Consider the following 27906-nt stretch of genomic DNA (forward strand, 5'->3'; position numbering starts at 1 on the left):
AGCTCACTTTACTCTCTATTTCTTCTTTCCACTTTCTGGTTTCCGTCTTTATTTCTGCCTTGTTCAATCTTCTTATTTGTCTTATGCCTAAACTTAATTCTTCCAAATACTTTGCAGGTTGTTTCCACCATCTTCCTTCTTTTTCTTGAATATCCTGGATAATTATTTTCAGTATTTCCTTCTTTCCATTCAGGGTACGATAATGTAAGATAATGTTCAGGTTCAGGTTGAACCTGAAACAAGACACTGTCAACAATAACAACAGACTTAGAAAAAATCTGGGAGGAAGGCATGAGTAGCGTGAGTTTGATCGTCGATATATAAAGAACTAGGCATTTGCGACAGATAATATTATACAGAAATACTACAAAAGACTTGCTTTACTCGGGAAAAATATTAATATAATAGATTTCCCATAATGGTTGAAACTGTAATAATACCTACGAGGGAAATATAAAGGCAAGTTACCCCTGCATCAGAGGGTTTAAGAAAAAGAAAACGTTACAACTTTTGATTAAGAAAACGGTTGGTATATTTAAGGGTAACTATATTATATTTAACCACCACGGATTTTTTTTTCGTTAGAGAGTTATCTCCAAAAATTTTTGAGTTATATAACTGTACGATATAAAATGAGTAAAATTAACTTGAGAAAAATATATAAACATCACGGTATTTTAAAATCTAGGCTTTATAGTTTGGCTATAGACTCCATGTAAACCAGTATTAGCCTATGTTTGTTTAACTATGTTTACAAATATTTATATTTTAAATGAAGGAAGATATGTAATTACCCTTCTAAAAGTTTTAGCGAGTTAAAGAAGCAGTTAAACAATGTAACTATATCTTTTTTATGTGTTTGTTATCAAGATCACCCTCAAAGTGAATGGGGGAGTTTTGAAATGAAGGCATTAAGTAAAGTTTGGTTGAAGGCGTCTGATGCATTTTACTTGAACACCAAATGGAATCGGGAATACATAACATTGTATATTAAAAGCAGCTGCTGCTTAATGTCATGTTTAAATTAGTTTAAAGATCTAAAACTTACCCACATACTTATTCAGGTGGAACATTTGAAAATAGACTGCTATTAGAGTATTATTATTAGTAATAATAATACTCTAATAGCAGTCTAGGGTTATGACTTATAAACTAGTAATAATTTATTACTAGTTTATAAGTCATAACCCTAGTTTGAAAAGCAATAGAGCTCCAGCAGGAAAAATAGCCTAGTGAGGAAAGGAAATAAGGAAACAAATAGAATAGTGTGCCTGACTGTACCCTCATACCAGAGAACTCTAACCCAAGACAGTGGAAGACGACCGTGGTACAGAGGCTATGGCACTACCCAAGACTAGAGAACAATGGTTTTATTTAGGAATGCTCTTCTCCTAAAAGCACTGCTTAACTCAGATGATGCCACTGTAACTAATGTCACTCAAATACAGATTGACATATTGCTATAATTGTGAGTACTATATAGCATTTAAAGGTTTAAAGGATGCTTATGAATGGCAGGGGGAAGGGACAGTGACATTGCCCTATCAAGCAGGACAATGCCCTAAAGACTGACCATATATACATATGATCAGCGCCCAAGCACCCTCTCCACGCAAGCTTGGACCAAGGAGGGCCAGACAGTGGCTGCTGATGTCTCGGTAGATAGACCTATAGGCTCCCCAAAACCTCCTATCCTTAGCTCACAAGGATGGTGAGGTTACAGCAACTAAAGAAACTAATGAGTTTGTGCGGGACGTTACCGCATCAGCCATGATAATGATAAAAGCTGAGAAACACAAGATGAACCTCAAACTGCATTAGAATAGTCAATTTTTATTTTGGACACTTAAGAATTAAGCCACATTAGCAGAAACAGTAGGCCTATAGTAGCCTTTTGGCAGAAGAGGGAGCCTTTGTAGGGTGACGGCCAGATCCCGTAGAAAACGGGAATATTCTGAACTGTGGCCGTCGTTCTAAAAACGATTTTGGCGGGAGAAGCTAACTTAAAAAACCCACCTAACCTATGCTAAAGGCCGTATCCTTACCCAGGGGGGCTTCGCCCTCCCCCCCCCCCTCTTACACAACAGTTTCCTTACCTACGAGTACGACAGGAGAAGCTAACTTAAAAAACCCACCTAACCTATGCTAAAAGCCGTGTCCATACCCAGGGGGGCCCTTACACAACATATTTAAGATCCGTAGACCATTTCCAAACGTTTTTATTCTATACAAGATAACAGTCGGAGCGATAATAAGCAAATTAGGACGCTTGGCCGTAGCGCTACAAACTACCCCAGAAGAGGTTGTAGAGTTCTCTTGCCTGCGTGTTCACTCGGGCAAACTATTATCTTATTTCTCTAGTTTTATTTTGTAGTTTTTATAGTTTATATATGAAAGATCTATCTTAACGTTGTTACCATTCTTAAACTATTTACATCAATGGTTAATTACTTCTCTTGTAAAACATTTTACATCAATTGATTATCACTTCTCTTGTAGTTTATTTATTTTCTGGTTTCCTTTCCTCACTGAGCTATTTTTCCCTGTTGGAGCCCTTTGGCTTATAGAATCCTGCTTTTCCAACTTGGTTTGTAGCATAGCTAATAATATCACTAATAATAATATCAATAGGTGGACTTGACACTAAGAAGCAGTAATAATAATGAAGACAAGGTTGAATATGATAGATTTAAAAAAAAAAAAAGACATCCAAATGCGTAGGGCACAGACATGCATCAGGTACCATGTAGATCACATTGTCGACTCTATTAACTTTGACATCTTCTTGACATTCAAAATTAATTTCAAGAACAAACGACATCCATTGGAATAAAGAGGTGAAGTACTGGACAACACAAGCAAACAAGTCGATTATCACTGAGCCTTATAAAATTAAAGGCTATCTGTCTTTGAACCATTCAAATTCTGCTATCTGAGTCCCCCTGCTCAGAGTGTCCACCAGCAAGTTCTTTTTGCCCTGGATGAAAGGCTATCGAGTTGTTCTCCTTGCCTCCGAGGATTCCATAGCTAATTGGTAGAGGTGCCATGAAAAGTACATCCTTGCTTGTTCATGTGTGACACCAGTGTAGTGTTGTCGCTCATCAGCAGTAAGGAGTGCCCTGAAAGGAGCTAATGAAATTGTTTGAGGGTGAGAAAGGCTACCCTCACTCTTGCAGGTTTATGTGGCACTGTCGCTCAGATTTGGACCAAAGTCTGGATGCCATGAAGTGGGACAGGTGAACCTCCCTCTCCCTCTTTTGATGTGTCTATGAAGAGCTACAAAAATGGGGGAGGAGAGAGGTCTACTCCCCTGAGCAGGTTGATTTCTGGCACCCATCACTCAGGTTTCTCATTTGCTCTAGACCCACCAGCACCGAGGTGTTCGGTGGGTAGAGGTTTCTCGGGCAAAAAGGTGGAGCTGTAGGAGGATGATTGGTTGATCCTGGGACTGCCTGTTTCACCGTCTGGACAAGGTTCAGGAACCAGGGGGCGTCTCTCAAGAACGAGCCTGTTCCCGATTGAACCCAACGAGCCTGTTTCCCTGGCTTAAGTGGAGCATCAAGGAAAGGGAGGGTATGATAAGATGTGCCCTTGTGCTTGACTTCTCTAAGGAAGTTGGCACCGTCCACATGTGTGACCGAGCAATCTGCCTGTGAAGGAAATGCTACCTTCCTTTGCAAAGGAACTTGCCATTCTTTTTCCAAAGTAAACCCACTCCGAGGAGAGTACTGGCGAGGCGAGAGCTGATAAGGGGCGCATATGCGCACCGCCTTTCAGCTTGCACAGGTAAGGTGTAGTCCACCTGTCTACCTGCATGCAGCGCGCACTAACAAGGTTGAAATCGCCTTTATTCTAGACGATGCTTCTTGCATGCGTGAGTCTTGATGATGGGATGACTCGTCTAAGAGAGCACTACAAGTAGAAGAGGTGGGGCACATACCTTTGTCAGGCAGACGAACTCACCCGCCCACCTCACTAGGTAGTAGGGTGCGCCATGCTGCGCAAGACTCATCCACTATATTCAGGTTAACGCGCTCCCTCGCGTATCCCTTGGTGTAGGAATCTGACATCGTTAGATGTAGAGTCAGAGGAGGGTGAAAGAGCGTGAACATAACAATGTATCCTTCTTGAGAGTAAGAAGAACGACCAAGCTTCACTCCCGTGAAGTATCCACCACTGCCATTAAAATAACGTGCGACCTAGATCATACACAGACCTCTGGCAGACGGAGGGGTTCGCCCACCCACCTCGCTAGTGCTCGGTAAATGGGTGCACAACACTAATCAAGATTCCCCGCGAGACTTGGGTCTGTGCTCACGCCCAAGTAGAATGACCCAGAGTACTCCCATACGACCTGCCTCACGCAGAAACCTGGCAGGCAGTGTTATGCGCTCCTACAGTAGGAAGTATTCACTCATTAAAGGCTATTAAGGCTGCAGGAGATGGGACTGTACCATCAACTTATCTGCGAGGAAATAATTTCCCCTCCAACTCATCAAAAAATGGGAAGGGCTCTGGGCTACCTGGCCAGCCAACTACCCAGTATGGTATCCAACACTTCCCAGGGATTGTGACTATTGCTCCCCCCCCCCCCACACCCCCCAAGGGTTGGCAAGTTCAACTGAGAGGAGCAAGAAACCATGACTCAAGCAAAAGATCAATTCTCATCAGTTACTCCTGATGGCCTGAGAGTTGCTTCTGTAAGTGAAGCAATGGAGTTCATACAAACTAGAAGTCCAGTCACCATTTGAAAGAAAGAAGGAATTTTAAACTGTAGGTCATATGCTTTTAATTGTAAACTGGTTAAAAGGTTTCAACGGGAGAGCAAGACTAAGTCGTTAGTCTACCAAGCCAAAATAAAGTGACACTTGTTTACTAGTGACTGTGTGAGGGGGGTGGTTGGTCTACCACCGCTAATCCCCTTCACTAACTAGCAGAGGGTAGTAACATCTCGCAAAAGCTTCAACAGCTGGTTTCAGCTATCACCAAAATAATACTCCTATGTAAAGAGCGTAGGGTTTGTATATACTGTAGTGTCGGAACAAATAATAACCAAAAGTTGTAGGTATCACTCCAGAAAACAAACAATTTTAGCTTATTGACATCACTTTGTCAAATTTCCATACATTTCTTCTTGCTTTGGGGAAGAAATCTTAAAACAAAGCTTCTATATAATGAAGAAAAGGAACATTTACACAAAATTTGTCTTGAACACACTTGCCTAAGATTCATCCATATACCAAGGCACTTCCCCCAATTTTGGGGGGTAGCCGACATCAACAAGAAACAAAACAAAAAAGGGGACCTCTACTCTCTATGTTCCTCCAGCCTAACCAGGGACTCAGCCGAGTTCAGCTGGTACTGCTAGGGTGCCACAGCCCAAGATGACTGATCAATATGTAAAATTTGGTTTTAACATTAAGAAATAAGAAAACATTACACCAACAAAGATGCCAACCTTACTAAAATTTAGATCTTTACAACTTCTAAGAAATTAGAAACAAAACAGGTGGAAACATTTTGGGAGAGAAATTAAGAAGGGAAATAATTTATGTAGGAAGCTTTAAAAAAGATGTTGGTAATGCCAATGAACTTGAATCTAGTCAGCCCATATTATTATTATTATTATTATTATTATTAACTGCTAAGCTACAACCCTAGCTGGAATAGCACAATGCTATAAGCCCAGGGGCTCCAACAGGGAAAATAGCTCAGTGAGGAAAGGAAAAAAAGAAGAGTAACAACATTAAAATAAATATCTCCTATATAAACTATAAACACTTTAACAAAACAAGAGGAAGAGAAATAAGATATAATAGTGTGCCCGAGTGTACCCTCAAGCAAGAGAACTCTAACCCAAGGCAGTGGGTTATGTTGAGTATTCTGCACATTCATATGACAAAAGGAAAATGAAGAACATCAAAATAAAAAATTGATTTTTATTTTAAAAGATAGAATTTTATATCTAATGAATAGATAGATATCAAGCACATTTCATTTTACAAATTGCATAATAAAGTAGGAAAATGCTGAACTATATATTCTCAACTACAGCATATCCAGTTGGCACTATGGAATTCTATTTTTGCTCTTGGGTCAAGAGAATATACCTGTTTGAAAGAGGTCAGGATTACACAACCAGTTTGTTTGTTGACGAATTTGATGTTATTTATCATACTGTACACTAAATTAAAATGGTAAAGTTTTTCCTCAGAATAAGTTTTATAAACATTTTCAAGTTTTTTAGTTATCCATGGCCTAATTTCATGGAAAAATAAAGCAGCATTGTTATCATAACAATCACAACAAGCATTTCATAATCACTAAAGTTATGTTCCACTTTAATATAAAGGACTGTTTCTTATATTTTCCTGATTAACAAAATTCTGGTGGGTAACAAAATTATAAAGAATGTCTTTGGCACATTCATTATATTGGCATACACAGAAGACTGATGCTTTAGACGCAATTCACATTATTAACCCTTTTACCCCCAGGATATTTGGAAATTTCCAACCCTTAACCCCCAAGGGGTTATTTTTATCCCATCACATTTTGCAGTACTGTATAACTTTTTAAATTGCTCTAACATGCTTAATTTTTGTCATAGAGAGGTCAGGTTGGTCTCATTCTCTTGGAAAATGCCTGAATTTTCTCAAAAAATTATCAAAAATATGAAAAAAAACAAATTTTATAGCATTTTTTTGCTAGGACGTACCGGTGCGTCCCTGGGGGTAAAGGGATGGCTTTTGTGAAACGTACCAGTACGTCCTTTGGGGGTAAAAGGGTTAACATCTAGAGAAGACTTATTGGTAATTGCTTCACATCAAAAATACAAATCTTCATGTCTGTTCTTTCCTTTGTGGTGTTAGATGTAAAACCTGCAAACATACTGAGTGTGCAACAAAAAAAAATTATCATGGGAAGACAAGAAGCTACATGCTATATAACCTAGCTTAGCTGAATCTTACATGGTCTAGCCTTAGACATTTAATGGTAGAGGTAAGAAGATTCCTGAGATAAAGGCATCAGCAAATATAAAGCCTAAACTGATAATGCCATGATTAACAAATTATGAAAGGAAAATGCTGGACATGTTATTAGCCCTTTTACCCCCGGGGGTATTTGGAAATTTCCAACCCTTAACCCCCAGGGGTTATTTTTTTCCCAGCACATTTTGCGGTATATTGTCTCATTCTCTTGGAAAAGGCCTGAATTTTCTCAAAAAATTATAAAAAAATATGAAAAACAAATTTTTATAGCATTTTTTTGCAAGGACGTACCGGTACGTCCATGGGGGTAAAGGGATGGCTTTTGTGAAACGTACCAGTACGTCCTTTGGGGGTAAAAGGGTTAAGGTGAATCACAGTACGAGAGAAACTGGCGTGACTGACCCTTTTAGATACCCGGTATAAAACTTTGACTGATTAATACAATTAAGAGGTGGTTATGTGGAACGTTTGTTTTACCCTTCGTCGGTCCTGAAATTGCTTTCAAATAAAAAAGAATGATTACAGTAATGGCTTTGACATAAGCTGCCTAATATTTTGATGAAAAATATTCACTAACAAAAGCATAATGTTAAGTTTTAAATTTTACAAAAGTCGGTCCTGAAATTGCTTTCAAATAAAAAGAAATGATTACAGCAATGGCTTTGACAGAAGCTGCCTAATATTTTGATGACAAATATTTTCTAACAAAAGCATAATGTTAACCCTTTTACCCCCAGGCTATTTGGAAATTTTCAACCCTTAACCCCCAGAGGTTATTTTTTTCCCAGCACATTTTGCAGTATATTTTTTTTAAATTGCTCTAACAGCCTTAATTTTTGTCATAGAGAGGTCAGGTTGTTCTCATTCTCTTGGAAAATGCCTGAATTTTCTCATAAAATTATCAAAAATATGAAAAAAAAAATTTTACAGCATTTTTTTGCGAGGACGTACCGGTACGTCCATGGGGGTAAAGGGATGGCTTTTGTGAAACGTACCAGTACGTCCTTTGGGGGTAAAAGGGTTAAGTTTTAAATTTTACAAAAGTTGTATCAATCAAATAAAATTAATCCAAGGCAATATAATTAACAAAGAAAATAAGGTACAAATTAATTTGCATTTAGGATACCATAAACACGTGTAAAAATCATATATAAAAAAATAAATAAATCTTTAAATAGAAACTGTAAAATTTAATTCATTACATAGGATAGTATAAATGCTTTCCATAATATTTTTGTAAATTTCAAGTTTACTGAAACAATAGCACATAATCTAGTATAATACTGGTACACGAAAATGCAAAAACAAAATATTTTAATAATAAAAGTTGGAATACGTTTATGCTATGTATAAAATTAATATAGCTGCCTGCAGAATGCATTAATCCTTATAGTAAACACAACTTTAATATCACAAGGATGACCAACCTCTCATTTTTCTCCTCCCTCTCTGACACAGGAACCTATTTTCAAGTGGATTTAATTTTTATTATCTATTAAGGCAAAGCGATTTTTCCAAAAATAGTTTTGGTAGTATATATCCTTACCATACCTTGAATATGTTATTTTTATTGAAATGCACATAAAGATAAGTAAATATACAGTACTGTACAGTGTACCTTTATAAATTCATATAAAACATGGGGAATGAGACATAAGTTCAGTCGCTGAAGTTTCAGTCTAGAAAAGCTGTTTTTCCACACAGCTGTTTTTTTTCAGTTTTTCCAAGAACGTGTGTACCTTACCTTCGTAAGATTATCCCAGAAGTGTCCAGTAAACTTGTGCAATCCAAAACTATACAGATACCCACAGGAGTATCTACAGATAACGTGGCCCGTAATTTAATCGCATCAAGATCGGTTTCTCATCTCACGTAAGGAGAAAAGCATTTCTATATATGGCATCTGAAATATGCAAACAGCAAGGTGGCTGCTGCATTTCGAGAAGAATAGAGCAGTTCCTCATTTTTCTCGGATTAACTGACGAATATCGTCAACTAGGGAGGTCAGTAGTTAAATCTACTGAAATGCAGGACACCCAAAAGTTTGAGTAATTCTATCAGTGAAGGTTTTTATTATGCAGGTCAAGTATCCTATGGCCAGCAACATATACACGAGCAATATTACGGTCATCACCAGTATACAGGAACTTTTGAATTTTGTCTTCTATTGTATCCTGTTAAAAAAAATAATCAAAATAGATAAACAGGAAATATATCTTAATAATTTATGTGATGTAAATTTATCTATTCACTAATCAGAAAAACTGTAAAAATATTTCAATAAACTTTATAGTAAAATCTAAAAATTCACCATAATTAAAATTTTCATATGAACTTTGTACAGGCAATAATATCCACAAATACTAATTTATCTCATAGGACTTGAATATATCTTTTAACTGTTAATCAGTAGTAATCTAAATTCCTTAATAAGCTATGTTTTTACACATTAGGGGCTGATTCCATAGACAAGTAAGTTAACTCTCACTGACACTTAGTTCTACATTAACCGTTGAATCATTGTGAACCTCAAGTGAAGAAAACCCATCAGTTACTTAACCCTTTTACCCCCAGGCTCTTTGGAAATTTCCAACCCTTAACCCCCAAGGGGTTATTTTTTCCCCAGCACATTTTGCAGTATATTTTTTTAAATTGCTCTAATAGCCTTAATTTTTGTCATAGAGAGGTCAGGTTGGTCTCATTCTCTTGGAAAATGCCTGAATTTTCTCAAAAAATTATCAAAAATATGAAAAAAAAATTTTTATAGCATTTGTTTGCAAGGACGTACCGGTACGTCCATGGGGGTAAAGGGATGAGTTTTGTGAAACGTACCAGTACGTCCTTTAGGGGTAAAAGGGTTAATACATCAATTGTTTACATATAGGTGTGAGTGAGTACTTCTCTCTTAGCAAGATTTTTTTCTCCACGTTTTTATTGTCTTAAGTAACTCGGCAAACCAAATTCATGCCGATATAAAATCAAAGAAATCGTTGAGTACCAAGGCAAACCTCATTTCCTACCTTACTGAAGACATCCACAGCTGTGCCAGGGGCAGACACATCAATAAGCAAGCAGTCAAATTCCTTATCAATTTCAAAGTTTCCAATTTTATCCTCCAAATTAAGCACTGAAAAAAAGGAAAAATGTGTAAACAATTAAATACAGAATACAATTAGTAATATAAAATTGGGAAACATTTAAAAAGATGCACAAAAAACAGGTAATAAAGAAAACCTTTAGGAAACTTACAATATTGGAAGTTCCAAGCCATCTTTTAATTTCTTAATAATTATCAGTGCAACATATTTTAGTAAATTATACAGAAAATGCCTTTCTATACTGTACTTAATCCTTCCAATATTCTCCATACTGTACTCGTTCATTTTTTTTTAAATTCAAATGTATCATTACAATCTTCTGCAATTTGTGTAGCAGTCCTGAAGGTTTTATTTCATTTGTCTTGCAATGTATATTGGTTTCATATGTTCGTTTGCACACAGTGCTCATAAATTTCTATGTTGCTTGATTGCATCAATATTATCTGCTACAAACTACTGCTGCTGCCTTCAATGCCTTAGATGACCGCGGAGGTAACAGCAGTAGGGGATTCAGCATTATGAAGCTTCATCTGTGATGGATAATGTGGGAGGGTGGGCTGTGACACCCTAGCAGTACCAGCTGAACTCGGTTGAGTCTCTTGTTAGGCTGGGAGGAACGTAGAGAGTAGAGGTCCCCTTTTTGTTTTTGTTTCTTTGTTGATGTCGGCTACCCCACAAAATTGGGGGAAGTGCCATGGTATATGTATGTATGTATGTATGTATGTACAAACTACTGATAATTTATAGTTTTTAAATTAAATGTTTTATGGCCTATATATTTACTTGACCTCAAAAAAAGTAATTTCTTACTATATGGGTTATATTCTTTAAATTTTCAAGTACATGGTAACTTATATGTAATTTCAACAAAAGGAAATTCAAATAGCGTTAATGAAATGATCAAGACCTCATACTTCTGCGTATTGATATGGCTTTTCTACTAAGGTCACCAAAACATTGCAAAAGCAAAGGCTAACTCTCTCTACTGATGAATGCAATCTGGGCATGCGCCATGAATAAATCTGATACTTTAATGATAAAAAGATACTAATCAGCATGATAGGTCAACTATAAAATAATTATTCTTATTTCTACCTGATACATGAGTGCACAACAAAGGGATTTTGACAAAGGAAAAATCTATTTCTGGGGAGAGACCTGTGACGCCCGGTGAAAAAGTCCTTCTTTCTATTTTTTCTGATATAAATCTTCCAAATATACCAGAGAAAAATAAAAGCATAGAATGCAGAGGTTACTACCCTCGCGCGAGCACCTTATGAGTGTCGTGTATACATCAGGGGCGTGTGAAAACCACTATTCACAAGCCGTCTTCCTATTAGATAACTCCTTCATCAAAGGGAAGGGCCGTAACAAAGACCCCAGAAACCACACTTGTACTGCATCTGCTTCTGATAGAAGTTTCATGCATATCAGCCATAAATGATGCCAAAACTAAATCAGAGCTTCCCAAAGAGAAACAATATGAACACCAGAGAAGGTTCTTATCACACCTGTATCCACGTTTTCCCTAATACAGGATCCTTAACTCCTTTGTCCATAAGTCACCAAGCTCAGTTAAAGGAAGGAACTTCAAAGTAAATATACAACTACTAAATATCTCCCGTACCTTTTGCACCCCCTAGAGTTGCCATACGAAACGCTTCCTTAAAAGTTATGCGTTGGTAATCTTGATCTCTGTCCAGAGCTAAGACATTGGAAACTTGCAATGTTTGGCGGATGGCATCTAAAACCGAGGAACTGTATCCACCAGAGCAATCTGTAAATTAAAAATTTTTGCCCTGTATTCTATTGATAATGTTGAAAGAAATGAAACATTAAATTACTGTACCTCTAAAGAGTTTACACCAATTTCTCCCTTAATAATGTCATTCGCTTTCACCCAGTGGTTCCCAACCTGGGGGAAATTTCCCCCTGGGGGGAAATTTGAAGCTTCCAGGGGGGAAATAATTACACTACCTACTAACTAAAACAAGCGGAAAATGTCCTCATAGTACGTGCGGCAATTTGTTGTTAGCCATTCAATTGTGATATGATCCTATCAGTTCTCAAAGACATGATATTCAAGGGGAGAATTGGAGTGTCATGCCCATTTCTGAGGCAGGTGAGTGGGCATGAGGGCTGGGCGGGGCATGAAGGGGGAAATCTGGATGGTTGAACTTTATGCAGGGGGGAAATGACAGAAAAAAGGTTGGGAACCATTGCTTTCACCTATCTTTAAGAGTAAACTTTGCTGCACTGAAATAAACAAAAAACAGAACAATAATTACCCAAATTCAGTCAACCAAATTATTTCAATTATACAAATAAACATCTTCCCCAAATAATCATACCTGTTCCTAATCCCACTTTGAGACCATGATTCAACAGGCGGCGAACATCACACAAACCAGATCGAATGGATATATTTGAATTAGGACAATGGGATACACCAACTCCTCTTTCTCTCAAGATGTATATTTCATCATCCGTTAACCATATGCAATGGGCCATCACAGACTGTGAAAAGTTGAGAAAAACATGAACAATTAAATGTTCAAAATAAACATGACACAAAAACTTAAATTTAGCCAACATGTGCCTATTTAACCCTTTTACCCCCAAAGGACGTACTGGTACGTTTCACAAAACACATCCCTTTACCCCCATGGACGTACCAGTACGTCCCTGCGAAAAAATGCTATTTACAATTTTTTTTTTTTTTTATAATTTTTTGAGAAAATTCAGGCATTTTCCAAGAGAATGAGACCAACCTGACCTCGCTATGACAAAAATTAAGGCTGTTAGAGCAATTTGAAAAATATATACTGCAAAATGTGCTTGAATAAAAAATAACCCTTGGGGGTTAAGGGTTGGAAATTTCCAAATAGCCTGGGGGTAAAAGGGTTAATAAACATTGCCTTATATTTCAGTTGCTGTGACTGCAAACTACACTTATTAAAGGAAAAAATCTTATAAAGATTATTTTACTGTTACAACCTCATGAAAATTAATTCCTGAAATTTGTTAGTACTGTACTTGATCGGAGATGAGGTTACCTCAGTGTGACACAGTAGTTTGCTTTTAAATGTCAAGTCTTTACAATAAAGTCAGTGAAAAAAAGATATATATTTAACCATTTGAGTGTCAACCATTCACCAAATGAATTTGTCACTCAAGTTCCAGGCCATTTATTTTACATTTTACTTAACTCCTCTTAGCACAAAAACTATTATCAAATAGCTAAATCAGTTTTTTTTTTCACTGATATACAATGTTACATACTCTGTAAAATACTGGTAATTACTGGATGTAATATATGCACAATGACACCAAAGATTGTAAAAATATTGGACATCAAAAATGATGCTCAAAGTGGTAATGATTATCAACTTTAGGATTTCATGACAATTTTCTAAGTTTCATATAGCGTACTATGTTCAGCAGTCCGAAGGTATAGGACATCAGGGATTTATGGAATAGGAAGGATTTTGTTGAGCTATTGGTAATTCATTTGATGACAGAAAAGCATGTTAAACAATACTACGCAGTACTCTAGAAGTTTTATTCCAGCTGTTACCAAGTTGTGGAATGATCTTCCTTATTGGGTAGTTGAATCAGTAGAACTTCAAAAGTTCAAAGTTGGAGCAAATGCTTTTTTGTTGACCAGGCGGACATGAGTCTTTTTATAGTTTATTTATGACATATTTGTTTTTGATGTTGTTAATAGTTTATATGTGACATGTCTGTTTTGACGTTGTTACTTTTTTTAGAACGATCTATTGTTAATTTGTTCTCTTCATTTATTTATTTCCTTATTTCCTTTCCTCACTGGGCTATTTTTCCCTGTTGGAGCCCCTGGGCTTATAGCATCTTGCTTTTCCAACTAGGGTTGTAGCTTGGATAGTAATAATAATAATAATAATAATAATACACAGGTGGGAGAGCGATTGCTTTGTTGTAAAAGTGATTCTGAGACAAGGGTGTGTTAATTTTCAAAGACTGTTTTATATCTTTAAGGATGGTGTCATGAGAGAAGGCAGAGAAAGATGAGAGAAGTCAGATGAAGGTGAGAGAAGTTAAGGGAATGACAGATATAGTAATAAATTTGTGAAATGAAGCAAATAGGTCCTGAATTCAGTGAGGATTGGTGGTTGTTTGTGGATGATGTGTTGGTTGCAGTTATGTCAGAGAAATACAAAACTTGGTATGTAAAAAAAAAGGTCTGTTAAGCCAGTTTTCCTTTTGATATAGGTGCAGAAGTTTCCTCCCACTTGAGGCTTATCCTTAATTTATTATTGAAAGTATGAATGAGACTTTGACATTTTCCCTGTTCATCACTGCCTATTTGCATGTACTGTAGGCCCTTCTGCTTCCTCCGGTGCCTTAGATGACCGCGGAGGTAGCAGCAGTAGGGGATTCAGCATTATGAAGCTTCATCTGTGGTGGATAATGTGGGAGGGTGGGCTGTGGCACCCTAGCAGTACCAGCTGAACTCGGTTGAGTCCCTGGTTAGGCTGGAGGAACGTAGAGAGTAGAGGTCCCCTTTTTTGTTTTGTTTCATTTGTTGATGTCGGCTACCCCCCAAAATTTGGAGAAGTGCCTTTGGTATATGTATGTATGTATGTATGTATATCAATTTACAGGTACATTACAGATTTTCGTTTGTTAATCTACCAATATAAAAACATTACCTTTGAAATTGCTTGGCAACTCTTGCTTTAGCTTAATATGCTAGTGGAGTGTAATGGTCAGTGATAAAAATAATCTCATTTTAATTAAAAATCTGACCCTACTGCATGGACCTTATGAAATCTCTAAAAAAAAATCCTTTCACATAATTTGTAAATTGAATTATATCTCAAAAGCCACTCCAAAATAGCTAATATTATCTAGCATGACCCAGGAAGTTTAATTAGTATAAGGAATGTCAAACTATCAAGCAGATCATAATCATTTAACTTTAATAAATTCTGGCATGAAGTCAAAACGCCCTGAACCAACATAGAGTTATGCAAGATGGTCCATCCATCCATCCATATACCAAGGCACTTCCCCCAATTTTGGGGGGTAGCCGACATCAACAAAGAAACAAAAACAAAAACAAAAAGGGGGACCTCTACTCTCTACGTTCCTCCCAGCCTAACAAGGGACTCAACCGAGTTCAGCTGGTACTGCTAGGGTGTCACAGTCCATCCTTCCACATTATCCACCACAGATGAAGCTTTATAATGCTGAATCCCCTACTGCTGCTACCTCCGCGGTCATCTAAGGCATCGGAGGCAGCAGCAGGGCCTACCGGAACTGCGTCACAATCGCTCGCCATTAAAAAAATGAATTTAAAAAATAACAACATACCTTTTCACTAAGTAGCCTCATGCTATCATAAACATCAGTATAAGATTTTGCCCAAGGGAAAAGTTCTTTGACCCAATTACATTCAGGTTGTGTTTCACCCAAGTGAGACTGGATGTGGCAGGCATATTTGGTTGCAAGTTGACCCAATGAGGCCAACTGGTCTTCAGGACAGGTGGGAGCAAATCTTGGCGTAACAATAGGATGTACCAGTGGGGACTGCAAGAGAAAGTTAATCTTATGAAAATACAGGAGGGTATTTTAATCTCTCACATGTGACTTTCCATTAACCCTTTTACCCCCAAAGGACGTACTGGTACGTTTCACAAAACCCATCCCTTTACCCCCATGGACGTACCGGTACGTCCTTGTAAAAAAATGCTATAAAATTTTTTTTTTCAGATTTTTGATAATTTTTTGAGAAAATCAAGGCATTTTCCAAGAGAATGCCTCGCTATGACAAAAATTAAGACTGTTAGAGCAATTTAAAAAAAATATACTGCAAAATGTGCTTGGGAAAAAATAACCCCTTGGGGGTTAAGGGTTGGAAATTTCCAAAGAGCCTGGGGGTAAAAGGGTTAAAAATACTAACTAAAAAGAAATCATTTCAAATTTATATGAACATAAATATTACATCAACAAAATATCAAACCAAGATTTACCTGAATACCTCTGACATATCTAATAAATTCTTCTGTATCTCTGACCGACTCTTGAACGCTCATTTCACGATAATATTCCGGACAATTTCTCATCATGTTCACTTTACCTATCAAAGCACGTTGGCCCTTATCATGTACAACGTCCGCCAATATTTTCGAACCTTCCAAGTGAATAGTACCAAAATATGCTGCAGTTGTAGTGCCATTCCTCAACAATCTTTCCTGCAAAGGGACAAATGAATTACACTCAACCTTCACATCATAAAGAAGTGTCTTATTATTTAAATGAGGTAGAGAGCGTCGCCACATGGCTGACCTCGGGCATTGCCCCAGGTCACGTTCTCTCCAGCTAACGGGTCACGTTGGAGAATGGTGGTACGGTAAACTACGCAAAACTCTGGTCGTTAGAGAGGAGCCACCAGTGACTCCTAAGAAAGTGTTTCGAGGTAAGTGTCTGTGTCGGAACAAATGATTGTTTAATAAGGAAAAATTATTCTATCCATGAAAAACAATTCTGTAGTTCCCCTACCTACTGATAACATATCTCTCCATGTCTAAAGGTAAAAAATCAGACTTTAATAAAAATAAAACTGACAGCAAGTCAGTTAATTCCAGACACGAAACCATTATATATTCATGAATACTCTACAGTAAAAAAAACTATAGTCAATTTCTTTTAGTGATGCAGATTTGCACCGACTCGCAGTGGTGTCCTATTAGCTCGGAAAAGTTTCCTGATCGCTGATTGGTTGGACGAGATAATTCTAACCAATCAGCGATCAGGAAACTTTTCCGAGCTAAAAGGGCACCGCTGCGAGTCGGTGCAAATCTGCCTCGATAAAAGAAATGGACTATAGATATCATTTAGTCCAACATGTAGACAAAAACCAATAAAGACCGGGAAGTTTTTCAAAACCCTCAAATTGACATTACTGGTAATGAGACTAGACCAGAATTAACAATGTAAAAATACTTACTCCTCATTACGATAATGATGTACCATATATAATATTGAATGAAAAAATACCTCATAAAGACCAATTGTAAAACAAAATGAAAAGATTTTAATGTACAGTAATTTGTTTTTTCTTAACCATACAAACTAGAGACCTTTAATAAAAGTTGAAAGTTAAAGTTGCGGGTTTTAGGTCTTCCCTGAAACGATTTACATCGTCCTCCTCGGGTGACCATTAGCCAGCAGGGACTATCACTAGTCCCCTCTAACCTCCCCACCAGGCGCCACCCTGGGAGTACCCCCCGGTAGAAGGTCTCACGGTATTCGCGTCCCTGGCGGGGACCGAACTCGGGACCTCTGCAATAGAAATCCGCGACGCTACCAACCTTGCTATCCGGAGTATGACTCCGCAAATCTTCAAAAGTGTTTAAATTTTTAATGAGGTAGTAGTAGTAGCTGGCAGGTAGTGGGTAGGCCCTGCCCATGTGCCAGGTTGCATAACCTTCACTTCGACCTTAACCTTGGAACTGAGGGGTGGATGAGATAGTCAGTCTAACATGAAGGTCTCAGGTTTGTATAATTAGGAAAAATCCAAATAACTTTTAAAATTAATGATTTGTTCCAACACGTAATACAAACCTTCAACCTTTAACATGAGACTTATCCTTAGATGTGTGGATCTCCCTAAAAACAGTCTGGTTCGTTTATTAACCCTTTTACCCCCAAAGGACGTACTGGTACGTTTCACAGAAGCCATCCCTTTACCCCCATGGACATACCGGTACGTCCTTGCAAAAAAATGCAATAAAAATTTTGTTTTTCATATTTTTGATAATTTTTTGAGAAAATTCAGGCATTTTCCAAGAGAATGAGACCAACCTGACCTCTCTATGACAAAAATGAAGGCTGTTAGAGCAATTTAAAAAAAGTATACTGCAAAATGTGATGGGATAAAAATAACCCCTTGGGGGTTAAGGGTTGGAAATTTCCAAATAGCCCGGGGGTAAAAGGGTTAACATTGGAAATGTTAATGCACTTTGGTCTTGGAGAAGAGTGAAAGTGATGGTTCCTGTCAGCCTCCTAACAAGCTGTCACAGATGTTAGGTTAGGTCCCTACCAGGAGACTGGTCAATGTGTGAAATGGGTTACATATATTTCATCCATCCTCCCCCCTCGTCTGAAAGGATGGGGGAGATACTGCAATACAAAACTTATCTGTAGAGAAAAGTTACTCAGTCGTAAGGCTCGCCTGCATCTAGCGTCCAATCCAGTGTATAATGGAAAGACTGCTTTACTCCAAATGGGAAAACGGAAGAAGAGAGCAGCCAGACATTCTACCTTGCCTTCAAGAGTTATGTCCTAGATGAGATGTTACTTGTCCCCTGAGGGATCTAGGTTCGCAACACGACTTGTTTAGTAGGTATCACAGGACCAAGGATAATGTTATCCAGGGACCTTTAGATAAACTCCCGTGGATAGTAGGCAGCAAAATTTGTGTTTTACTAACTCCTACATTCAGGAATAGTGCCATCGACAGGCTCTTCCTAAAGGTTAGGGTAGGTCTGATATCCCTGATTTCATGCGCTCGAACCAGGATGGTACTTCCTGAATTTCATTGCATTAGCACAACTGAAGATGCATGAATCAGAAGAAGCAATATTCTAGTATATCTTCATCTTTACCATTTTGGCATGGAAAAGCATCTTTGGTGCTCCAAAGGAGAATCTTAATTTTCTAAAAAGCATGAACATGTCCTCATAGGACAGAGAGTCATCCTGCATCCCATTTATAAGGAAGCGATGGAAAACCTGAGATTGGAGCTCTGCCAAGCTAAAAGCTGGCTTTTGGACACAAACTCCAGAACGAGGGAGAGGAAGACTTTTCTGTGCTAAGAATGACTCACGACATGAAATGTCACATAGTACGCTCATCATAATGCCAAGAATGAGGCTCATGAGTAGCCTAGGGGTTAAATCCTACCTGAAGCCTAGTCAAGGGTACAGGAGGAGCCATTTGAGAGACCTGAGGACTCAACCAACACCATGGGGTTGAATCCATGGAGAGGGAAGACCATTCAAAGCTACTCTTGAGCCCAATCTAATCCTCCAAAGGGAAAAAAGGTACGAGCTCCTCAGTACGAAAGCTAGCCAAAGGCCGAGTGATAGCCTTTTACCTCAGACTGAGCGGAGCTTCCTCAGCAAAGTAAGATGAAGAGAACCACAATTCATTACAGAGAGGCTCCACAGAGGGAAGTATTCTTTATGCAAAATCATCGACAGACTGTTAAGTAAACAGTAAATCAGGTACGCTGGCAGAAAAGCTAAGATATCTAGAGGTAACTGGTGTGGTGTAAAGTAACCTGAATGCTGCTGACATCACTAGAACTGAAGAGCTGCTTACTGGAAGAAGTTCTAGGACTGGAAAGCAGTATATTGGAAGTTCTGGATCAAGCAGGAGGCGAACAGGTTCTTTGATGGCAATAACTGAAGTGTAAGAAGCCTTTTTGTCATGTACAAAAGTGAGGAGTCACTGATCCTACACCATGCCCCTGGTGATGGACACAAAAGGAAAGAATGGTAGTGCCCGTCCCTTTCCCACTCGGCAGTGGTGGAAACCAGTGAGTTTCAAGGAAAACTAACTCCTTTAGGTTCAAGTTGTCATCGTCGTTATACAGTCATACACACAAGGGATCGTCGTCGTCGTTGGCGCCCACTCGTGTCCGAGTACTGAATTCTGTCGTTAGCCATCAGCCTCCTATCTGTGTTGAAGAAGGGTGGAGGAAAATGACAGAATGCCAGTAGCTGGGTATATTGTTTTGGGTGGTCGTGGCTTTGCAACGGCCACGCACACACACTTGGCCCACATCGTTTTCACCGCGGCTCAAGACATATGAGACAGGCGGCTTCTCCGATGTTGGTTGCATCGAGCTGCCGGGTTCTTGTTATGTCAAGGCCCGCCTTGTTGCCTGCCCGACACACAAGGGATAGAACAACAATAAACATGGCCCCCAACAGGAACAAGTATTTTGGTTAATGCGAGCTAGCACATAAAACTGTCACAATTATATTTATCACGATACAATGCATATCCTTGGCTTCTTCCATTAACATCCCTTGAACACAAATGTCAGCAAGACCATTTATTCAGTCTCAAAACAAAAGGTAAATATTAAAACAACTAGAGGAAGGCACGGAGAAGCAAGTCTGTATTCTCCCATAAGCCCAAGCCCAATTGAAGGTGGACGGGCCTACCCCATTTGCTCGTTGCTAATATTTACTTGTTAAAAGCTTAAACATCCCAGCTTAGCTGAAGTCATACTCCTATTAAAGGTTGAAAGGATTATATTACATATGGGAACAAATAATTCTTGCAAACACTAGGAACAGCTGATTTATCCCCAATCTTAGAAATACAAATGCCACCAATACTTCCTATATATCATAATTACTGTACCTGAATGAAAAATATCTTAAACTTTCAATAAGAGAAAATCTAACTAAAGTATGTAAATTGAATATTTTAATGGAAACGTTTTAAAATACCAGTACAAATACTGTAATTCCTTGCTTATGACAAAGCAGGGTTACACCCATCTTGATTTTCACACAAATCACAAAATACAGTACCTTACATCACTTTTTGAACATTGTTTAACAATATAAATTAGTTCCAATTAAATATTTTGAAGACAAAATAATTTATATACGGTACATCTGTTATGAAGCTTCATCTGTGGTGGATAATGTGGGAGGGTGGGCTGTGACACCCTAGCAGTACCAGCTGAACTCGGTTGAGTCCCTTGTTAGGCTGGGAGGAACGTAAAGAGTAGAGGTCCCCTTTTTGTTTTTGTTTCTTTGTTGATGTCGGCTACCCCCCAAAATTGGGGGAAGTGCCTTGGTATATGTATGTATGTACATCACTTTTTGAACATTGTTTAACAATATAAATTAGTTCCAATTAAATATTTTGAAGACAAAATAATTTATATACAGTACATCTGTTTAAATCATACTTAATCAAATTGCACTTACCACAACTTTACTATAAACTTCTCTCGCAAAAAGCGTATCAGAGAAATTTGCTTCGGTAGGAAAAGTGTAGGTCTGCAGCCACTCCAAAAGCGGTAGGTCCATAGCCACCCCATTGTTGGGGAATTGGGATGCGTGGATGTGTGTGTCTATCAATCCCGGCATCATAAACTGACTATGCAAAACCATAATGTACATTAATGAAAGGAAAATTAAAGAGAAGAGTTTATTAACCCTTTTACCCCCAAAGGACGTACTGGTACGTTTCACAAAACTCATCCCTTTACCCCCATGGACGTACTGGTACGTCCTTGCAAAAAAATGCTATAAATTTTTTTTTTCATATTTTTTTTAATTTTTTGAGAAAATTCAGGCATTTTCCAAGAGAATGAGACCAACCTGACCTCTCTATGACAAAAATTAAGGCTATTAGAGCAATTTAAAAATATATACTGCAAAATGAGCTGGGGAAAAAATAACCCCCTGGGGGCGGGGTTAAGGGTTGGAAATTTCCAAATAGCCTGGGGGTAAAAGGGTTAATGTTTTTCACACACATCAGGATAATAGTAGTCAAATTAAATAGTGTACTGAGAAAATTTTTATGAAAGAAAAGAGTTATTTAAGTAGTGGATGAATGTGACATATAAGAGGGTCCTGAATAATTAAAATTCTACAAAGAAAAAGGGTTCAATTTAATATTTTTTTATGATAATAAACATTAATATAAAAGTCTACCAAAAAACGGATTTTGAGCGAAGCGAAAAATCTATTTTTGGGTAAGATGGCCATGTCGTCCTGATGGAAGTTCCTCTAAGGTAGCTTCCTAGGGTATATTACAACTACGGCGATATTCCCAGAGAATTTACCTTAAGGTACCCAGAATTCTAACTCCTGGAGCGAATATCCCTAAAAAAGACCTCAGGGATATCGTAAATATCAGCGGACGTATTCTTGACACGCCACATGGCAATCTATACCCCGAACAGAGTTAACACTTCGTAGGGGTCAAATGGCAAGAAAACGAAAACGATAAGAAAGGGGGGAGCCGTTCGTAAGGCATCTCTCCTCCCCGTTTCGTAAGCGTGCCCTGCGCCGCTCGCGGCGCCATCTGTATTCCTTGTAGCGATACACGAGGTGCTACAAATACTGTATGTAGGGAGGGGTCCTACAGCCCTTTTCCCTTTTTTTTTTTTTTTTTTTTTTTTTTTTTTTAAAGGAAAAGGGGCAGGGCGGGTCCATCAGGACGACATGGCCATCTTACCCAAAAATAGATTTTTCGCTTCGCTCAAAATCCGTTTTTTGGGCTCAAGCCATGTCGTCCTGATGGAAGTGTACCAGAGCATTACTGTATCTGTGGATTCTCAATACGTGCCGCACTCCTCAGAAATATTTCTTAGTCAGCTCGACTGAAAGACCTAAGATGTTACCGTTATACATCCTTTCACTAACCATAAACCATGATAGCGCTTCCTGCCCCCTACAGGGAGGAGTCCTACTAGACTCTAGAAAAGAACGAAGAGTACATATACCTATGTATGAATCACTCGCAAGCCCATACAATATAGTGGTCTCACTCTATATGAAGTAAAGCATAGTCTGTACGGAACTACAGCATCCAAAGGAAATATCGGCCAGCCCCCTGGTCGAAATTGAATTGGACAAAAAGGTTATATCTGTGTAGGAATAAACTTGCTGCCGCTACCGTCCTCTGAGAAGGATGGAGCCCTTTATACTAAGGAAAGTATAAACCAATGCAACAAGGCTTGCATCAAGGAACAGGCTATTATAGATATCCCCGATTAATATACATAGGCTGAATGCTCAATAACTGAAAAGAAATCAACATAGGTGAAGGAGACGCAAGGTTCCCGAGAACAAGTTTATTGATCAACAATAAATAGACATGGTTACCACAATTATATACATATGATAGGTGGATGACCAACAATTTGCACAAGTACTGTAGTAAATGGATATATGGTTATCTGAAAGAAAACAATCGAGTTACTTTTCACGTACCAAGGTATCAAAGTTAAAAGTCCATGTTACTCGGCACACATGTCTGTACTTATGCTACAATCACCATAACGCCGGAACAGTCATTGTGGGCTCCCGGAGCCCTCACTTCTAGTTATAGCAACGCATATAACTATACACTCACCCTGGCATTAAAAGTCCCAATTAAATCCACTGTTCCTCGCAGAGTTAAACAGCAGGGTTAACGATGCAACCAACTGCTACCACAGACCTCTTTAGCTGCTCCACTTGCTTAGCATAGTGGCGAAAGAATACCCTGGAAGACTTCCAGCCAGTATATGAACGAAGGTGTTCAAAATCCATAAAGTTAAAGAAGTTTAAGGATGAAGCAACTTTCCTTGGATCATGACCTGCGGGTGAACTGTCAGGATCCGCTCTGCGAATAAAGTATGTAATTTTCGCCCTGAGTTGATTCAAAGATAAATTCGAGCCCGATGTTTCTCCTCTGAATAGTTGACCCCCATGGAAGTCTGAAGTTCTACGAAGATAGACCTTTAGGCATTCTACAGGACATAGAGATGCATCTTCTTTCAGAGGGCAGATTCTCCAGGGACCCCACCTGTTGGTGGGCAACTCGTTCTTAGCGAGAAACGTAGGGTCCGGAAACAGGTTCAGTTCTCCCCCATCCAGGAACTGAACGCGGCCCTCATCTCTCGAGAGGGCTACAATCTCACTAACTCTGGCCCCAGATGCTAGAGCAAAAAGGAAGATAACCTTTTGAGTCAGATCCTTCAGTGCACACTCCTCATTATCCAGTAATGAGGCAAAATGAAGGACTTTGTCTTAAGACCATGAAATAGGCTTTGGAGGAGCTGAAGGTCTAAGTCTGGCACAGGCCTTCGGGATCTTGTTAAAGATCTCATTAGCGAGGTCTACCTGGAAGGCATACAGAATGGGCCTTGTCAGAGCAGACTTACACGTAGAAATCGTGTTAGCTGCCAGCCCCTGTCCGTGGAGGTGGATGAAGAAGGACAGGTAGAAATCCGTCGAGATCTCATGCGGATTCTTGTCTTTGACAAAGGCTACCCATTTTTTCCATGCTGACTCGTACTGCCTTCTAGTAGACTTGCACTTATATTCCTCCAGGAAGTCGATGCTGTCTTTCGAAATCCCGAGCTGCTTCTTCACCGCTAGGGAGAGAAAATCATGAGCTGCAGGGCCCGGGTTTTCTGTAATGAAGCGTAGACAGTCGACTTCTGGACTTGCTGGGACAGAACTGGGTCCGGGAGTGGCAGAAACTTCAGTCGTAGTTCCAGAGCCAGAGGGAACCACACACTGTTCGGCCACTTGTGGGCCACTATCGCTGCTACTCCCTTGAAGGATCTCAGTTTGTTGAGGACCCTCAACATCAGATTGTGAGGGGGAAACAGGTAGATCCTGGACCATTTGTTCCAATCGAGGGACATCGCATCTACTGCTTCCGCCAAGGGGTCCTCGTACGAGGACACATATCGCGGCAACTTCTTGTTGTCCTTCGTCGCGAAGAAGTCTATCTGCAGTTCTGGGACTTGACTCGAGATGAAGGAGAATGATCCTGCGTCTAGGGACCATTCCGACTCTATCGGTGTAACCCTGGATAGAGCGTCCGCTGTCACATTGCGGACTCCTTGAAGGTGAACTGCTGACAGGTGCCACTTCTTCTTCTCCGCCAGTCGGAATATGGCCAACATTACCTGGTTGAGAGGTGGGGATCTCGATCCCCGCCGATTCAGACATTTCACAACCACCTCGCTGTCCAGTACCAACCTTATGTGGATCGAGTGACGCGGGGAGACTTTCCTCAGGGTAAGAAGCACTGCCATAGCTTCTAGAAAGTTTATGTGAAAGGTCCCGAATAGCTTGGACCAGGTCCCTTGAACCTTTTTTCGATGAGTGACCTCCCCACCCTACCTTTGAGGCGTCTGTGTGAATCGTCACTGACGGGGGAGGTGGCTGAAGAGGTACCGACCTCTTTAGACGACTGGCCTGAGACCACGGTCTGAGAAGAGAACGTAGCCGAAGCGGGACCGGTCTCCTCAAGTCCCTTCGCGCGTTTGATGCAAAGGTTCTCCAAACCCCGGCTGCATCCTTTAGCTGTGCTCTTAGCACTGGGTCTGTTACCGACGCAAACTGAAGAGAGCCCAGAACCCTCTCTTGTTCGCGTCTTGATATCCTCTCGGAAACTAGAAGTCTCTTGACAGACCCCGCTATCTCCTTCCTTTTCGACATCGGGATGGAAAAACGGTGTGACACTAGGTCCCAGTGAATTCCCAACCACTGGAACCTCTGAGCTGGAGAAAGACGAGACTTCTTTCTGTTGATCTTGAACCCTAGATATTCCAGGAACTGAATCACCTGTAGGGAAGCTTGCAAGCATTCCGCTCTGGATGCTGCCCACACCAGCCAATCGTCCAGGTAGGCTACCACCTGGAACCCTTTTAGGCGTAACTGTTTGAGCGCTGCGCTCGCAAGCTTCGTGAAGATCCTTGGGGCTATGTTTAGCCCGAAAGGCATCGCTCTGAAAGCGTAAAGTTTTTGTTGTAGCTTGAATCCTAGGTAGGGGGAGAGACGGCGACTGATTGGAACGTGCCAATAGGCGTCTGACAAGTCGATGGAGACGGTAAATGCCCTCTTGGGCAGTAAGGCCCTTATGTGTTGTAACGTTAACATCTTGAACTTGTGGTTCACTATGTACTTGTTGAGTGGCGACAAGTCCAGAATGACTCTGAGTTTCCCCGAGTCTTTCTTGGGAACACAAAACAGCCTCCCTTGGAACCTGATGAACTTTACCCTCCGGATCACCTTTTTCTCCAACAGTTCTTGAATGTACTCCTTCAAAACGGGGGTGGAGTGTTGGAAAAATTGAGGGCACGGGGGCGGAGTACTGTACCAACTCCAACCCAGTCCATTTTTGAGCAGGCTGTGGGCCCAGGGATCGAAGGTCCAACGATCCCGAAAATACTGTAATCTCCCTCCTACCGGCGACACTTCACTTTGACTGCTGCCCTGCAGTCTTGCCTCCTTGGCCGCGACCACCTCTGAATCCTCTTCCCCTAGAGGGGCGTCTAGACGAGCCTCTGGCTGCACCTCTGGGCTTTGCTCGAAACGTGGTCGATTGCCCTTCGAACACTGGATTGAATGCCGGGGATGATGATGACACGGCCTGGGGCACCCATTGGAAGGTGGTCGGGGTCTGGGCTACCATCTGTGGTACCGGAGGCAAAGCTGGTTGTTGCTGCTGTTGACGTTGCGGTCTGAAAGGCTTGGCTGGGCGGGAAGAAAACCTAGATTTCTTCGCCTTTCCCTTCGGTTGGGGGCCTTCATCAGGGGAAGACTTCCTCTTGAGGGACAGGCCCCACTTAAGGAGAAGATTCCGATTCTCAGTGGCTGCCTTGTCCACCACCTCCTTAACCACCTCACTGGGGAAGAGATCTTTACCCCAGATGTTGGATGAGATAAGTTTCTTTGGTTCGTGCCTCACTGTGGCCGAGGCGAACACAAACTCCCTGCAGGCCCTCCTCGCCTTGACAAAGCTATAGAGGTCCTTTGTCACCGTGGCCAGATGGATCTTGGCCATTACCATGAACATTTCATGCACCTTAGGGTCGCTAGCCATTGTCTCCATGTTTGTCTGGAGAGACATCGAGGCTGCCAGACGCTCCTTTGTCTCAAGTTCCCTCCGCAGAAGGAATTCAGACAACTTAGGAAGGTTTTCGCCGAACTGTCGACCTGCAATATCGGCGTCCAACTTCCCAACCGAGAATGTGAGATGGACTTCCTTCCAGTCCTTGTTGTCCAACGGCAAGGCCAAAGACAAGGGCTTGCATTCCTCCAGGGATGGGCATGGTTTGCCAGCCTCTACCGCCTTCAGAACAGCCGCGAACCCTTTCTGCAGAAAGGGGAAGGCCCTAGCCGGAGAGGATACGAAGGAAGGGTGCTTCTTACTCAAAGCAGCAACTTTCGAGTTTGAGAAGCCCCTCTCCTTCAACGCAGACGCTAGTGAAGCTTGAGCCTTGGCGTGATCCAAGACGATCACCTCCTTCGGTTCCGTCTCCTCCTTCGAGGCCGGCTCCTTCTTCAGACGGACATAACACTCCGGATAGGCCCCTCTGCTGGGCCAGAATTCCACCTCCTCAAGGGGAACTGAACCCAGCTTCTCCGACATGACGATCTTCCCGACCGTCATCGGCATGTGCTCGGCATACCTCCACGGGTTGGCATCCGAGCACACAGGAAGGTCCTTCACGTTGAGCTTCTTTGGAGGCCCACGTGACGCTGCAATCTTCTGCATCTGGAGCTCCATTGCAGCAGCCTTCTGACTATTCTCCTTCTGGATCTGCTGTATCATAACAACAATGGAAGAGAGAGCTTGTCCCAGCTCTGTTGGAAGAGCGGACGAAGTAGAGGGAATAGGTTCAGGGGCCTGAACCGGAGCGTCTGATGGCACGGCATCCTCTTCCTCCACGACGTTCGGGTCTTAATCCTCGTCCTCGCCCCCTGCGAGGAGGTCCTCTTCAGCACGTTCGGACACGTCTGACATCTTGTCGTCCAGCTGGATGTCCTGCGTGGCATCCGCGACATCAGCATCCACGGGGATCTGGACGAGAGGGATCTCCGGCCGAGGCTGGGGGACAACAGCGTCAGCAGAAGCCTTGGGAAAGAGGTACGCCCTCATCTTCTCACTAGGAAGATAAGGTCCAGAGGTGTTCTTTTGGAAACCCCTTACCCAAACACGGAGCTTCTCCCTCGCTGCGTCCCTTGACTCCGCCGACCTAGGGGATTCAAAAGCCTCAGCTAGCAGGT

At 40.6% G+C, this 27906-nt stretch overlaps 1 protein-coding gene across 4 annotated transcripts in view; it reads right to left on the bottom strand.

Moving 5' to 3' along the window:
• Positions 1 to 8040: 8040 nt before the first annotated feature.
• Positions 8041 to 27906, bottom strand: part of LOC137619540 (uncharacterized) — a 74048-nt gene continuing 54182 nt past the window's right edge. For 3 of the 4 annotated variants that reach the window (XM_068349629.1, XM_068349631.1, XM_068349632.1), the window contains exons 11-17: positions 21091 to 21262; positions 16105 to 16326; positions 15446 to 15661; positions 12442 to 12607; positions 11718 to 11867; positions 10013 to 10119; positions 8042 to 9166 (exon numbers count right to left, since the gene is read on the bottom strand). In XM_068349629.1, coding sequence (XP_068205730.1) covers positions 9050 to 9166; positions 10013 to 10119; positions 11718 to 11867; positions 12442 to 12607; positions 15446 to 15661; positions 16105 to 16326; positions 21091 to 21262 — 1150 coding nt within the window. In that variant the 3' untranslated portion in view covers positions 8042 to 9049. Of the gene's footprint in view, positions 9167 to 10012; positions 10120 to 11717; positions 11868 to 12441; positions 12608 to 15445; positions 15662 to 16104; positions 16327 to 21090; positions 21263 to 27906 lie in introns of all 4 variants that reach the window. The other variant, XM_068349630.1, reaches the window with a different exon arrangement.

This window comes from Palaemon carinicauda, chromosome 26, assembly GCF_036898095.1.
Source record: "Palaemon carinicauda isolate YSFRI2023 chromosome 26, ASM3689809v2, whole genome shotgun sequence".
Classification (NCBI taxonomy): domain Eukaryota; kingdom Metazoa; phylum Arthropoda; class Malacostraca; order Decapoda; family Palaemonidae; genus Palaemon; species Palaemon carinicauda.